At 46.0% G+C, this 14,906-nt stretch overlaps 6 protein-coding genes across 6 annotated transcripts; 3 read left to right on the top strand and 3 right to left on the bottom strand.

The window, feature by feature from the left end:
• Positions 1-333: 333 nt before the first annotated feature.
• C8R40DRAFT_1272652 (uncharacterized protein) lies at positions 334-3,904 on the bottom strand. The gene is made up of 17 exons (XM_046234075.1): positions 3,809-3,904; positions 3,686-3,755; positions 3,539-3,626; positions 3,455-3,483; positions 3,284-3,403; positions 3,159-3,228; positions 2,948-3,095; positions 2,780-2,897; positions 2,713-2,724; positions 2,645-2,659; positions 2,455-2,589; positions 2,240-2,391; positions 2,043-2,182; positions 1,936-1,994; positions 1,768-1,878; positions 1,273-1,702; positions 334-1,009 (listed from the first exon to the last, which is right to left on the bottom strand). Exons 1-17 carry the CDS (start codon positions 3,898-3,900, stop codon positions 825-827), a joined length of 1,974 nt encoding a protein of 657 aa, XP_046085640.1. The 5' UTR covers positions 3,901-3,904; the 3' UTR covers positions 334-824.
• Positions 3,905-3,949: 45 nt separating this feature from the next.
• Positions 3,950-5,883, bottom strand: C8R40DRAFT_1147824 (uncharacterized protein). The gene is made up of 3 exons (XM_046229523.1): positions 5,791-5,883; positions 5,570-5,725; positions 3,950-5,515 (listed from the first exon to the last, which is right to left on the bottom strand). Exon 3 carries the CDS (start codon positions 5,497-5,499, stop codon positions 4,219-4,221), a length of 1,281 nt encoding a protein of 426 aa, XP_046085639.1. The 5' UTR covers positions 5,500-5,515; positions 5,570-5,725; positions 5,791-5,883; the 3' UTR covers positions 3,950-4,218.
• Positions 5,884-5,944: 61 nt separating this feature from the next.
• C8R40DRAFT_1106899 (APG6-domain-containing protein) lies at positions 5,945-7,865 on the top strand. Its single transcript, XM_046228180.1, has 6 exons — positions 5,945-6,008; positions 6,066-6,826; positions 6,876-7,083; positions 7,136-7,224; positions 7,270-7,476; positions 7,529-7,865. The coding sequence occupies exons 1-6, from the start codon at positions 5,958-5,960 to the stop codon at positions 7,665-7,667; spliced, it is 1,455 nt and encodes a 484-aa protein (XP_046085638.1). The 5' UTR covers positions 5,945-5,957; the 3' UTR covers positions 7,668-7,865.
• Positions 7,866-7,987: 122 nt separating this feature from the next.
• On the top strand, positions 7,988-10,679 carry C8R40DRAFT_1046731 (glutamate-cysteine ligase catalytic subunit; the record flags this gene model as incomplete). The annotated part of the gene is made up of 14 exons (XM_046224383.1): positions 7,988-8,137; positions 8,187-8,311; positions 8,360-8,479; positions 8,531-8,707; positions 8,763-8,902; positions 8,953-9,107; positions 9,166-9,282; positions 9,338-9,485; positions 9,533-9,645; positions 9,696-9,893; positions 9,945-10,202; positions 10,255-10,375; positions 10,421-10,544; positions 10,595-10,679. 14 exons carry the CDS (start codon positions 7,988-7,990, stop codon positions 10,677-10,679), a joined length of 2,031 nt encoding a protein of 676 aa, XP_046085637.1.
• Positions 10,680-10,874: 195 nt separating this feature from the next.
• On the bottom strand, positions 10,875-11,547 carry C8R40DRAFT_1047160 (ATP-synthase delta-subunit; the record flags this gene model as incomplete). Its single annotated transcript, XM_046224423.1, has 4 exons — positions 10,875-11,003; positions 11,070-11,158; positions 11,220-11,370; positions 11,425-11,547. 4 exons carry the CDS (start codon positions 11,545-11,547, stop codon positions 10,875-10,877), a joined length of 492 nt encoding a protein of 163 aa, XP_046085636.1.
• C8R40DRAFT_288413 (uncharacterized protein) lies at positions 11,482-14,886 on the top strand. Its single transcript, XM_046234604.1, has 19 exons — positions 11,482-11,988; positions 12,046-12,155; positions 12,212-12,256; positions 12,313-12,542; positions 12,596-12,669; positions 12,723-12,963; positions 13,017-13,050; positions 13,100-13,411; positions 13,462-13,498; positions 13,553-13,652; positions 13,709-13,790; positions 13,845-13,971; positions 14,025-14,031; positions 14,083-14,121; positions 14,175-14,191; positions 14,249-14,410; positions 14,463-14,603; positions 14,661-14,707; positions 14,765-14,886. The coding sequence occupies exons 1-19, from the start codon at positions 11,599-11,601 to the stop codon at positions 14,832-14,834; spliced, it is 2,265 nt and encodes a 754-aa protein (XP_046085635.1). The 5' UTR covers positions 11,482-11,598; the 3' UTR covers positions 14,835-14,886.
• The last annotated feature ends 20 nt before the right edge of the window (positions 14,887-14,906 follow it).

Below are 14,906 nucleotides of genomic sequence, written 5' to 3'. Positions count from 1 at the left end.
TGAGCTTGGATTCGGAGCATTCAGATGCGTATATGAGAAGGCGAGGGAAGTTGAAGAAGGATTATCAGATGTTATGGGTCTTGGAACTGGCTTTGGTGCTGTAGTCGAAGCACGGCTCCAACTAGGAAAGGTGAAAGTGGATTGGGCAGGCTCCTCGCTGTCTGATGCACTATCCCAGGCATCATCGTCAACGGTATCGGAGGGTTTAAAGAAAGTAGACGGTCGTAGAACTATATGAGGCCTTGTCGGAGGAGCAGCCATCCGACGTTTTACTTCCTTGTAGGCAATACTGGTTGGTACAATGTCAATGGAGATTCGTGTGAACTTGATCGAATGTCGCTTCTACTTCTACGTTCTCGTACAATCTTCAACAATTACACAAAATACGGTACCAGAACGATGTCTGCTCTGTCTTCATTTTCTTCTTGCGAGCTTTCCGATGCTCTTTTGAAGCTCGGTGTCGAATCTGGGGGTTACATCCCAGACATCAGCCAATTCTCAGGAAAATCAATATGTGGCCCAGCATATACTGTGAAATTCGTCTCTTCTACCGACACTGGTGCTCCAAAGCTCTCTGAGCATTTTGTGGACACTGCACCGTCAGGTTCGGTCATTGTAATCGATGTTCCCCAACGTTCGGTCATTCGCCATCTCCAGCTGATAATCTTGATACTGACCTCGGCATTAGACGCCAAGAACGCTGTTTGGGGAGGATTAATGACAGCCGGTGCTCAAGCGCGAAACGCTATCGGAGTTGTCATCTCTGGTCGCTGCAGGGATCTTGCAGAACACAGGGAGCTAGGATTCTCAGTATTCGCTCGTGCTCATTCTACAGTTGGCCAGTCTCCTTTCACTCGACCGTCTGCTATAAACGTTCCCCTGGAGCTGGTTCCGAGAGGCGATACAACGTTCCCCTCGACAACAGTTAATCCTGGAGATTGGATCGTAGCGGACGAAGACGGTGTGGTATGCGTCCCAAAAGAACTGGAGATAATGGTTACAGAGCTTGCTGCAAAATCACATGCAATCGACGAAAAATGTATGGCGGATATCAAAGACGGAAAGGGAGTGAAGGCATCGTTTGCGAAACACCGAGGGACCAAATAGAAAACTGCCGGTAATCCAGATGATAATGATATAGCCTGTAATGTTAACGTATGATACATATATGAGATGCAAGGCGAAGGAAATTTCTACTTCCACCAAATACAACAAATATCCGACCTCATTTCCGCTTACCTCTTGGTTTTGTCTTAGAATCAAGGAACCTACTCCATGCCTGCGCTTGCAACCTGGTTTTGGCTTCAGCTTCCGCCGAATGTCCCTCCGCTTCTTGTATCGCTTCCCGGCTTAAACAAAAATCAACATGAGAATTAAGCTTCCGGTTGTCATTTGTGTCTAATTCTGTACCACAGACTGGGCAGAAGGTCTGTGACTCAATAAATCGTTTTTTCCCTGAAGCTTTTGCAGAGATTGGTATGGAGGCATGTATGATCGCGTTTTCGGGAGCAGAAGAGCGCCTTGAACTAGATGTTTCCGCAGATGACAAAAGCTCATCGTTCAAAACTTGAACGTCATCCTCTTCATCGTCATCGAACCCTGGTATATGATCCTGCCATGTATGGTCACCAACTTGAATGTCGTCAGAGTGTGTTTTTCGTTTTTTTCTAGGAGACGTTTGTTCCATGGGCCCGCCGAAGTACTGTGTGCATAACAAATATAACCGATTGGGATGTGGATGTGTCCGAAAATGGTTGGAACACTCACTCTTTTGATTCCAGAGTCAGCGGATATCTTGAGGTCCTTGAGTTTGGTGACCCTCAATCCGATGAGACGTATCTTTAAAGGCAGCTCAGCGAGAAGAAGTTCTGTTCCAATCTGCTCATGCATAATCACGTCAGTAAAGAATCATTGGACAGTAGATAAATCACGGACGGCAAGCAAGTCATTCTTTTTGGTGATCCAACGTTCGAAAGATTTTGCGCGGGTAAATACTATTTGATTGTGAGGACCTGCAATCAAGAGGATGAACCTATACCTACCTTGATAGTTCTCTAATTTATACTTCAGAGTAACCGTTCGGCCAGCCCATCCGGTCTCGGTCATGTCGTTTTCCAATTCCTCCGCAACCTCTTCCAGCTTCTGCAGAATCTTGCCCTTGTCTGCTAATGGGTGGAATGTTCTAATGTAGCCTCGACTTCTCAGTAAATCGCACAAGACCACAAGGGTAGTAACTTACCGTTCTGCTCCAATACTTTTCCGCTCCTCCCGGGAATGCGGACGAACAACATTTGATGCAATGCCCAGATATGTCTGTAACATGAACCGGAGGCCAAACTCCTTGTCCAGCAACGCAATACTGACACGTTGTGTGAAGATATCGCCGCATGTCTAAAATACGGTGTTAGAACGACAATGGTAGCGTAATCAATGCCAAGATGAACAGCAACGTACCGTGACACCGATAGACTCAAGCATCCGTTCGTGAACTCGGCCAATTCCTGGAACTTTTCTCACAGGTAAATCTACCATGAAGTCTTTAATGGTTTGACTATCGGGCGGCAAGTGAAATTGGCCGTTGGGTTTATTCTGGAAAGTCCGCCAAAATTACTGCGATACCGAGACGGAGCTTGAGGGCACTAACCTTGTCTGAGCATATCTATATCGATTAAAGTTGGAGGTAGATGAAGAACAAGAGCATAAAGTCTTCACCTTAGCGAGCATCTGCAGAAATGTTCAAATCGTATGAGATGGGGAGATCATGAGATCCCGTACATACCCTGTTAGAGGCTATCCCAGCGCTTACAGTAAGTTTGGTCTCTTCTTGAACGATCCTACGCATTTCAGAAACACATTCGTCTGCGGTGAGATCATGCTGTTCGCAGTATTCCGTGATACTAAGATCGTTCATTACTTCGTGTGTGAATGTTAGGCCAGACTGACATACTTAAGATAGGCTTCATCACAGCTAGCAACGAGCATGTCTGGATCGTAGCGTGCCAAGATCGCCATAACTCTTTTGGACATGTCTGAGTAACGCTCGGGGTGAATGGAGAGTAGTATCAGCTCTGGACAGAGCTTTTTGGCTATGAAAGCTGGGGACAATATGAGTGGAAAACATGAGCACATTGTATAATGTCATTCTGACTAGAACTCGCCTGCCATTCCTGAACGAACGCCAAATTTCCGAGCTTCGTATGATGCTGTTGTGAGCACACCCTTTCCTACCTGAGAAGGCGCTGAGCCGGCTGTGGGTGGAGGATGAAGGGAAGGATAAACTTGCCCCGAACGCCTTTCCTTTCAGTTCCGGATTATAGAGCAGTTCGCAGTTCGCGAAAAAGGCGTCGGCATCAACATGAACTATGATTTGCGAAGCGTCCCTTAGCGATTCGAGTTCTATCAGCTGTGTCCAGAATCAGTGCTCAATACTACCAAAAGAGCATTATCCACGCACCAGATGTGATGTAGTAGATTCAACCTGCACTAATGCGATGCACTTCGACCTCTAATTCTGGTAGATACTTCTGAACAAACACACCCAGGTCAGCTTCTTTCATGGCAGTATCCCGCGTTTGCAATAGCCTCTCGATTCTTTTCGTGAGCTCCTTGTCTTTCTTCTTTTCATTCTGGAGGGTCAAACTCGTTCGGACAATTCCAATAACAGATTTTGTGGGCTTCCGCTTGCCTCGTAGAATTTTGAGCCTTTAGAAGCTTCAGCAATAACGCGGTTTATGTCGGATTGATCAGTTGTGAGTCTAGATGGACTTTGTTTGAATAGTTGTCTTTCTGGGATGGGAGCATGACTTGCCCGGCTTTGGCAGAAGACGGCCCAGCTAAACGTTTCCATAAACTCTTGCTCTGCGAAGGAGCTGGGGCGGTGTCGGGATCGGCTGAGGTCATTCTCAGTCGGAGTCTTGAGCAAGATCTGATTTCGTAACTTAACTGATAGAATAAAGTCACGTGCAAATGACTCAACTTCGCGTTACGCCATGAGAGTCAGACGGCGTTTGCCAATGCCCGTCAGTCAATTCAGGACGACAGCTTGCGTGCGGATTACACGTCGACAAAGAGAGGTATGTCATAAGTATATTGCATAAATTAATAATTACAATAAGTAAATCAGGCAATCCGTCGCAGACGGTGCTATCTAGAACATAATACGGAAGCCAAATCGATCTCAACTTGAACCCGGGCCCTCGAAATGGATTTTTTCTGTAGTTATTTCATCAAAGGAGCAAGAAGAGGCTTCGATGCGAGAATAGCTTCAGCAGTCTCGATAAGCTCAGACTTAGTGGTAGAATTCTTGATATCGGATATACTGACAATGCTGACAAATCGAGAAGCAGCAAGAGGCTTGTGTAAAGCTGCAGAATGCAGCAAGGCTCGAAACGCTTTTATTAAGCGATAGGAAGAAGGGTTACGCGGAACACGAGCCCAGCAATGTTTGGGCAACAAGGATGAGGTTTTGGTTTTCCCAACGCACCAAGTGGGGTGGACTTGCTGAACAGTAAAGGAAGCTAAAACGGGGTTGCGAGAGCCAACATAGTTGTGACCATGAATTGAAAACTCCCCGCCCTTCTCGATGCCGTGTAATGAGCCGAGCTCAATTCTGATCCCTTTTTGGAGATGAAACTGCACAGGAATGTAACTGTGGTCTTGAGTGAATGGTATGGAATTGAAGAGGCGGGCGGGGTGGACGCCTGAACAATAGACACTTTGGCCTTCGCCCATCCTCCGTTTGATTTCTTCCAGGAGATCAGAGAAAGACGTGTCGTGCAGCGCTACAGAGCGCACAGTCTCAAGGAACACAGAAGTAAGTTTTCCTCCCTCCTTTCCTTCGAACGCCGTAGCACCAGGTCTGCAAGCTGTGATGACGGTATGGGTTGTCCAATGGCGGTTGTAGAAGCTTTCGTTACGCTTTTGGAGTCTGGGACAGGGAAGCTGTCCGCGATACAGATCCTCAGCAACTGCTTTGCCGGTTGCAGTCCAGCGGATACAACTACGGTCTCGAGAGCTCGGAGGAGGAGATGTGAAGCAAGCATCCAACATAAGCGTGACGTTGTTTCCCTTCAATTTCGATAGGTCATGAATAAACGTGTGCATTGCGCGAGCGGATATGCCAGCTACCCGACCATCCGGTCCTTTGGTATCATGATCGTAAGTACATAGTACCTCGACATTGCAGCGCAAGTTTTTCTCTAGCAGCCAATCACGGGGTGCCTTCAACGTACTCCCATGGCCAGCAAAATAGATGAGGATCGCGTCACCCTTTCGAATTCTGCTATTGTTCAAGAGGTGAGTATTGAGCGTAGATTCGATGTTCTGCTTTGTTGCTTTTTCGTTGAACAACATGGCTATCTGATGCTTGGGGACACCAAGATCATTCACCAACCAACGTTTCATTGATTTGGCGTCATCGACACAAGCTTCTAGGTTCCATATGTCTCCCGACTTGTACTGGTCGATGCCAATGATGACAGCGAATACACGATTGTCCATTTTGTGACGTTAAACTCTGAAGGCCGATTTAAGCGATGTGTACCACTGGGAAAGTAACCAAGCTGATTACCTAGTGTTCCGAATGCAAGTTCTAGCTTTAGAATAGAGGTGGTTACGGAGCTGTTCACAACAAAGGCGCAGGTTTTTAAGCAACTCGCAATTGGATACGACAACCCTTGTCGGTCAGTCGCGTCATGCATCTCTGGGACGCATGCAATCCCTGTGGCTATCAAAGTGTAAGAAGCAAAAGCTTTCATTTACCAGTCGATGTGATGACGATCGAGTTCATACCTGTAATAAAACGTTCGAGTTCGGCACCACTACCAATCCCCAGTATTATTGGGATTAGTGGACATGATTAATAGAGAGTTCGGACACAAAAGGAAAAACGGCGCCTAAATTCTGATTAGCAATCAATTCTGCCTCGACACTAATTGTGACTAATCCTGCACTCATCCATGATGAGCAATCCGTCTGTTGTCTGCCAGCAATGTAAAGAGCCCCTTCAGGTAATTCTTTTACCATTAGAGAGTTGTTGATAGTCATAATGTGTGCTCACAATACAGTTGGATGCATCACTAGTTGATTTGGCTCCTTCCGCCTATGACACGATCATAGCGTCGCTCCCTCCGCGGTCGTCCTCGACACACCTTCGACATGCGACCGATGCTGAAAAGGTGGGACAGCCCTCAGCTCCTTCATCTGTTAGGGAGGTATGGCGAAAATCAAAAGGCTCTCCGAGTTCCGCCGCTTCTTTGTCTCCCAAAACGCAAGGCAAGGAGCCTCAAAATAGCACCATGTCTCCTCACGATTCGTTTGTGCTGCTGCAAGACAGTGTTGTTCACCACACTCCGTCTATATCCACCCCATCTCGTTCCAAAAAAGGATCGATCAAGGCGAAGAATTCGGCAAATCCAGCATCTGTCTCCAGGCCCCCGGAAACAGTCGTACAAAATTCTCCGCTTTCGCACCATCTGCGGTCAACTGTGCGCCTCTTCAATCTAATATCTTCTCGCACAGATATCGATCATCCTCTTTGCACTGAATGCACTCAAGTTTTGCTTACATCATTGCAACGTCAGTTGGATGAAACAAAAAAAGAGCGAGACGGATATATCGCATTCGAAAAGGAAGTTAGAAAGGAGCGTGAACGAGAATCTCAGGGGTTGACCAAAGAAGAAGCAGAGAAAAAGATTGAAAAATTGAAATTGGATGAACAGCTGGCAGTAGAGCAATTGAAAGAGGCCGAGAAAGAGAGGTTACAATTAGATGAAGAGCTCAGAGTCCTCGAACAAGAAGAAAAACTGTTGGAACTCGACGAAGCAAAGTATGTTCTCCACAGAATTTCTGCCTAGATACTTACTGTTGTGTTTCAGCTTCTGGAGAAATCACAATGACAATATACTCTCTGGGGAGCAGAAAAATATGCAGCTCGCAACTCTTCGAGCTGCTTACGCGGCAGATTCAGCTGTCCTTGAGAAGCTTGAACGTACAAACGTGTACAACGACGCTTTTTGCATCGGCCATGACGGTGTGTTTGGGACTATCAATGGGCTAAGGCTGGGAAGAGTACCTGGAGTTCCGGTCAGCCGTTATGTCGAGTATCTTAGGTCATCTCTCAGCTGATATTCCACAGGTGGAATGGGCTGAGATTAATGCGGCTTGGGGTCAAACTCTTCTTCTCCTACACACGATCGCGAGAAAACTTGACTACAAGTTCGAAAAGTATGTTCCATTTTCTGATATCCCCAGCCACTGATATCATCATAGTTATCGTCTGGTGCCCATGGGCTCGTTCTCGCGTATCGAACGAACTTCAGGGGACAAAGCGAGCTATGAATTATATGGCTCTGGCCATTTGGGCAGGCTGCTTCATAATCGTCGCTTTGATTTCGGGATGGTTGCGTTCATAGATTGTTTGAAGTGTCTAACTGACTATATCAAGTCTCAAGACCCTAGCGTTGATTTTCCTCATCTGTAAGTTCTCTAGGTACAATTTTCACATTTCGGTGGCTGAACGACTTACTAGAATATCAAAAGACAAAATTGGGGATGTCTCTATAAAGCTGCAATTCAACCAAGAGGAAGCTTGGACACGCTCTTTACGGCACGTCCTTCTGGCTCTGAAGATATGCTTGAAGTGGGCTACAAATGGTGTGAATGGATAATGGCTATATACCCAGTACAAAGATGTACTTAAGTCCAAGTTTTAATGAGAATTACCGGTGAAACCGGTGAATGATAACGAATCACGATATGGGGGTGATTGGAGTTGCCTTTTCGGGAGTTGTGATTTCCTTTTCTAGCACATCGGATTCGGGAACGGATACGGAAGATCCGGAAAGCTCTTACAAACCAAGTTAAAGAATAATTGCGCAATTATCTTCCTACTCCCTTACAAAGCACATATCGTGTTCTCTTTGCGCTTTTCTGTTGAAAAGTAGCTTGCATTGCATATACATATACTTGTCTTCCCGTTTTTTCAACCATGGGTTTGTTATCTGCTGGAACGCCCCTGAGTTGGGATGATACCAAGAAAGTTGCCGATCACATACGAAGCCATGGGATCACCCAATTCCTGCATATCTGGGACCGATTAAAGGACAAGAATGGTGATGAGTTGCTCTGGGGCGACGAGGTACTTGCTTGTTTCCTATACTTGAAATTATTCACGAAATTTGGCCTAGATTGAGTACATGGTCGTCGTGCTCGATGACAAAACGAAGAATGCCAAACTTTCCCTTCGTCAGACTGAGATACTCACCAAACTCAGTTCCATCGTGAACAATTTATCGTTAGAGACTGAAGACGCGTATGTTGTTGTTAGATGTCGCTTTCATTCTGGCTGAATTTGGCTTAGTATCGCAATACCAACCTTCCATCCAGAATATGGACGGTACATGCTGGAATCCACTCCTGGTTCTCCATTCACGGGATCCATCACCGATCTACTCTCAGTTGAAAAGAACATGCGCTATAGGTAAGGCGATCAACTTCAATGTTCCAATAGCGAGCTCACCGAGGAAGCAAGGAGAACTCTGGCTCGGAGATACCTAAAACCAAATGAAATACCGTTAACTTTGACTTCCTTTCCCCGCCTCGGTTCCCCTGGTCAATTCACGGAACCTTACCACGACCCTCACGATGCTGTTTCAAGCCATAGCTTATTCCTCCCAGAGCAGATAACTAATCCACATGCCCGATTTCCGTCAGTACTCGAAACCATTCCCATCTCTATTTCATCAAGCTCACACTCCATACAGTACCCTAACTGCCAATATTCGCCGTAGGCGAGGGTCCAAAGTAGCTATAAACTTACCGATCTTTGTTGATGAGAAGACACCCCGCCCTTTCATTGATCCAACGATTCCATGGGACCGTTCAATTTATGCAGAGGACCCAGGTGCCGTTGATTCTGTTGCACTGCTTAAACCTATCTCATCTGTTGCCTAGAGGCTAAAAACGGAGCCGCTCTTCCCGACCATATCTACATGGATGCTATGGGTTTTGGTATGGGGTGCTGTTGCTTGCAACTAACATATCAAGCTTGCAATGTGAGCGATGCCCGACGCTTATACGATGGGTTAATACCCATTGGTCCCATTATGGTAAGCCAACGTGAATCTATTCCTTGGTGCTCTCATAGAACAAAACTTTCAAATCTAGTTAGCTCTGACTGCTGGAAGTCCAATCTGGCGGGGATTTCTTAGCGATGTAGACTGCCGATGGAATGTCGTAGCAGGAAGTGTAGACGATCGTACGGTAGAAGAACGAGGCCTTAAGGTGCAGCTCAGTCGTATCGTTCAGAATGAAAGTGTACTTATGCTTTGGATTACAGCCCCTTGAACATGACCGGTTTAAAATCCCGAAGTCGCGCTACGACAGCGTGGATTTGTACATTTCAGAACATTGGAGGAACAGACCGGAATATAATGACCAGCCTGTGGTTATTGACCCCTGCATCTATAATCGTTTACGGCAGCATGGTGAGTGGGTCCAAATCTCTGTGAATGAGGTCATTGACCCAATCCAGGACTCGACGATTTGCTTTCCAAGCACATCGCACATTTATTCATCCGTGATCCACTGGTGGTATTTTCTGAAACTATAGATCAGGATGACAAAGAAAGCAGCGACCATTTTGAAGTACACATTCATCTTGAGTAGAACGCAGGTCTCTCATAAAAGATTGACAGAACATTCAATCCACTAATTGGCAAACATTGCGATTCAAACCTCCACCTCCCAAATCACCCATCGGCTGGCGGGTGGAGTTTCGTAGCATGGAAGTCCAGATGACTGACTACGAGAACGCGGCCTACGCAGTTTTCATAACCCTTCTTTCGCGTGCCATCTTGAGCTTCAATCTAAACTTTTACATACCAATTTCGAAGGTCAGTTCATCGTTCGTGAAACACGGACTTCAAACTAACTTCGAAATTGAGGTGGACGAAAACATGTCGCGCGCGCAAGGAAGAGGTGCTTCGCAGTCAGAGAAATTCTATTTCCGCAAGGACGTCTGCCCGGGCGGAAATAGTCTAAAGTCATCTGGCTCCAGCTCGCCAGTCGATGAATCCCGACCAAAGGACAGGAAGATGCGGAATTGCTTTCCGCCTCCAGAAATACCCGAAAACGGTGTGCCTAAGGGACCTGTAGAGGAAGAATACTCGGAAATGACCATACACGAGATAATAAACGGAAAGGTCAGACCACCATGTGTACATGAAGGGGTAGAGAGCTAATAAGTGGGTGAAGGGAGACTCCTATCCAGGTCTCTTAGGTTTAATATGGGCGTACATCGACACACTGGATGTTAGCCAACAAGAATTGTCCAAGATTCATAGCTACCTTGATCTTATCCGTCGTCGGGCGAACGGTCAGCATCTTGTTACGAGTTCTAATCATTTGTTGAATCTCTGAGCAGGTTCTTTGCTAACACCCGCAACTTGGGTTCGAAATTTCGTCCGCACACATCCGGCATATGCTCACGATTCTGTTGTGACACAAGAGATAAATTATGATCTAATAGTGGCAGTCGATGAAATGTGAGTGCGTCTTCTTGCACTCCAGGCTGCTTACTCACCACGTCCTTCAGCGAGCGCGGCGTACGAAATGTGTCTGATCTTCTTCCTGAAGATTATACCGGCGGAGAAGCTGATGGGGGCTCTATATCCCCTTGATATAAGTTGACCACGCACATATGTATTTCTAACCTTATGGCAGATGAAGTTATAGACGCAAGTACAGACCTCTATTCCGGGTGCATATGTATCAGCTCGTATCTTGTATATCTCCTTTGATTGCTACAAAGAAAGGAAAGAAATCGGAATGTCTCCATCCAAAAGGTGGTCTGGGGGTGACGCGAAGCCCATCTACTATTTTGAACCCAGCGCATATTGCAGCGACTCGTAAACCTCTGCCTCGATACGTGCCTCTAGCTTGTCTTCCTCAGAGCCATTTCCGGAAGCCACCTTGAGTGCTTCCTGAAGGTTGACGCGAATGGACTGCAAAAATGAGAGTGACGAATTAGTACGACTGAGAAAGATATCAGATGGACCAGATGTGCACACCTCAACTGAGAAATCCTCCAAAGGTGCAGCCTCCACGGCGTTGATTGTGAGTTTGTTGTTTGGGTGAACGGTGGCGAATCCGCCAGAAACTAGAAACATATGTGAATCAGCATTCTTTGTACCCCCTGATATAACGTCGACATCACGCACTGAACCATTTCTTAGAACCAGCCGATTCGATGACCTCCACGACACCAGGGCGCAAAGGCTCAACAGAAGGAACGTGATTCGCGAGGATACCCATATCACCAGTCGCGGCACAAAGGTTTACCTGGACAACATCGGTGGAGCTGAAGATGGACTGAAAGAAATTTGAGTCAAATTGTGAGTAACAAAGACAGACCACGCAACGCACCTGATGGGGCAGAGCCATAGAGAGCTGAATTTTGTCGGAAGCTTCTGCATACCCACGTTGTGCGACGCGAATAAAAGACGGTGCTCGTCGAGCTGCAGAGGTAGCGAGTCGTAAGGAAGCCATGTGTTGAATGCTAAAGTTGGGAGGTGGAGGTTTTCGGAAAGTTGCCGGGATATGCCGGACCGGCGCCTAAAAAATACTTTACTTACATCCTGCTTACATCTCATTCGAGCGTTAAAGTTCACTTTTCTCGTTTTCGTGCACGCGTGGCTCGAGGAGGAGGACATGCTCCATAGCAAGAGAGCATTGGAAGAAGATTCCGAACAACTTTCTGTTAAAACAATCAAGCTCACCCACTCAAACTCTGATAATCAACTACTGGAGACTCATCATGGTCATACGTGTTTCCCAACGCCTTCCGAGGGCCGAAAATTCGAGAGCCATGGCTCTAATGACCATGAAAACATAAGCGCGGAGAGGCCATTTATGGATAAACAGGGTAAAATGCTCAAAGCAGACGTTGCTCTTCAAGAACTTCACGTTATGCCACATATATGGGCCGAGGTAGGAAACATATTTCCAATCTGTGACCAGGATGTTTATCCTCTGAATCGAATTTAGTCACGACAAGAAGTATGCGAAAGCTTTGATTGGTTTCGCAGCTACCAAGGGGGTGTCTACTTCGCGAACAATATCACGAAGGGTTACTTGTTGAGCGGATTCCCTGCAAAGTAGATACTCCAGTCCATCTGAAGCGGCGTGTGCCTTCTTATCATACGTTGTATAGACGTGATGGGTTTTTCCATAACGGAAAACTGATAATATCCCATGGGTAAGAATGTCCATAATCAAGAGCTTCACCTAATGTATTTGCGATTCAAATTTTAGTGGAGGGAAGGCCGAGAGTGTGCAACAATTGAAAGGCGAAACGAAAGTCAAGCATGCGGAGGACCAGAAAGCAGAAGATAAATCTGTTCGCGCGCTATTGACAAATTACAGACAACAGATTCCGCTTGTCTTACTTATTGACGATAGATACGCCCTGTTTCCCTACAATCTCGGGGGTAAGAACATAACCTATGCTGTCCTCGGCGTTTACAACATTACTCATGCCTGGGGTGCGTATAGCCCTTTTTGCCTAATCTTTGCAATCACAGACGTTGTCATATAGCCGAATACGAGACTACTAAATCCGGCCAAAAGCATGTGCGCTTCAAGTTTTCCTTTCAATGGTGCAAAGAACAGGTAATAATGACTTGGAAGTTGTACTTGGCCGCTCATTCTTATCATTTCTGGAGGGGGAACCGTGGTGGCACGCGACCAAAGATAAATTTACGGAGGAACGGGCTACTCTCATGCCCGTAGTATCATCAACTGAAGATACTACATGCGATGCAAGTCTAGAGAACGATAACGCACGAACATCTGAAAGCGACTATGAAGAGGCCATGGATATATCCCCTGATGACGAACGTATTCCTAGTACTACTGCTGCTAGTCCAGGAAATGCCGCTCCAAAGTTCTCAAGGCGTATGCCAGGTATTGTCTTCCAACACTAAGTCTGTGAAGTTCTAAATATTCTTTGTGATTAGTAAAGAAGACCGAGTTTCTACTTTCAGAAAGAATGCGGGTACCTCCTGATTCTAAGAAAAACTGTATACTGAAGTTCTTGCAGACCAGCCTCTGCAGATAGGAGATGCATGTATTGCGGCATGCGCAGCCCAGCGGTTTTCTCTGTGGGCTGGGGGTGCCTCAATGCTACTTGCACTTATTTTTGGCGTCTACCCGAAGCGGGCAACGACCCGATCCCTGATGACTTGACCTTTGACGAAGGGTTCCTGCAACTGCAGACCTTGCTTCCCCTCGATAGTGGATTTAGGAATATCAATCCCTCTCAGCCTGTAACGAACCCTCGAGATAAGATTACCACCTTACAAGCATTCACTAGAGGAATGCACTGTATCAAATGCGGTAGACTGTCTTGTCGGTGAGTACTGGCATCGTATGACAAAACAGTCCAGTGATATTTTCCAACAGCTCCAAATGGGAGCATTGGGAGTGCGCCAACTGCCAGGTAAGTATCTATCTTCTTGTTAAGTGTGGTTTCATTCTCAGATTCTCCTTTAAGAATGTGTTGGCGGTTAATGGGGCACCCCGTCCTGTGAAAGTTTTGAAAAGCTTGAATCCGGGAGTCAATTTTCAATGGTATTTTGTAGGGAAAGACGCTGGTGAGATTCACTGTGGGTTCGAGTTAGAAAACGGATATCAGTCTGACTATTTGTAGGTATAATAAAAAGTACTGTGAAACCCTTTGGTGACCACCAAACTGCAGGGAACGTTCTAACATTTTCCTTCCCCGAAGGAAGGTACGTACGTGCTTTGCGCCCTCCAGCGTGGATTTGATCTATTCACCTGCGTAGGGGTCAGATTCATCATATTCAGCACAACTCAATGGGTCCTCTGGTGCGACTGGATACTCTCTTTGAAGAATATCAAATGCAAGCTGCGGATGGAAGTCTGCCATTTAGAAGATGGCCTTTGCGTAGTGTAAGTTCAATATGTCTACTGAGGAAGCGACTTGTTGATTCGTAGATAATCAGCACAAACGTAAGACCCTGAAACTTATATCTTCATGAAGATCTCAAATCTTCTGCGTAGTTCGAGGTTCACTCCTCACCAACTACTTTTCCCAGAACTGTTCGTCATTATTTACTTGTTGTGAACGGACGTTTTTGACCCAAGTCAGAAAGGCGGAGTGCCTTATCATGTGAGATTTCTCCTCTCTCCCTTGATGCCTCAATACATCCTCATTGGGCTATAACAGTATGTTGGAGGAACTGCCAACACGCTTACATGGGAAGAGGCCCCCACAGCTGTAGTCAAAGCTAAAGAATTCATTGAAGAACGCACAAATTTGGCCCTGAATAAACAATCTGAGTTCAATGAAGTACTCAGCGCTGCGTACATGGAAAAGCAGAAGATGTCTGTGCGTCACTGATGATCTTGACTTCACTGGCGCCGCGTAAACATGTTTACAGTTCCACACTGATGATGAAAAAGGTTTGGGATCTGTAGTCGCTGGATTGTCATTGGGATCTCCTGCTCTCATGCATTTTCGACGACGAAATGTGAAGCACGGACCAGAACGAAAGATTTGCCTGAGTATCGTTCTACGCCACGTGAATGCTTTTTACAAATTTCAATCATGGATTTTTCCCTCATATTCTTCTTTCTAGGGTGATGTTCTAGTCATGGACGGCACAGGCGTCCAACAATATTACGAGTAGGATCATTCTTTGTTCCGATTTCTTCGTTGGATGTCCTTATATCTGATTTACAGACATATGGTGGAACCCATCAATTTCCGTATTGCAGCTACCGCCAGATATATCAACCCAGATCGAAAATAAGCAATCAATCTAGGAATTTTATCTACCCTACATTCGCATTATCGATCTCTATATTCATTATTGTGATACCCT

The sequence above is a fragment of the Lentinula edodes genome (assembly GCF_021015755.1).
Source record: "Lentinula edodes strain Le(Bin) 0899 ss11 chromosome Unknown C8R40scaffold_20, whole genome shotgun sequence".
Lineage (NCBI taxonomy): Eukaryota > Fungi > Basidiomycota > Agaricomycetes > Agaricales > Omphalotaceae > Lentinula > Lentinula edodes.
This window is presented reverse-complemented; position numbering and strand designations above follow the sequence as displayed.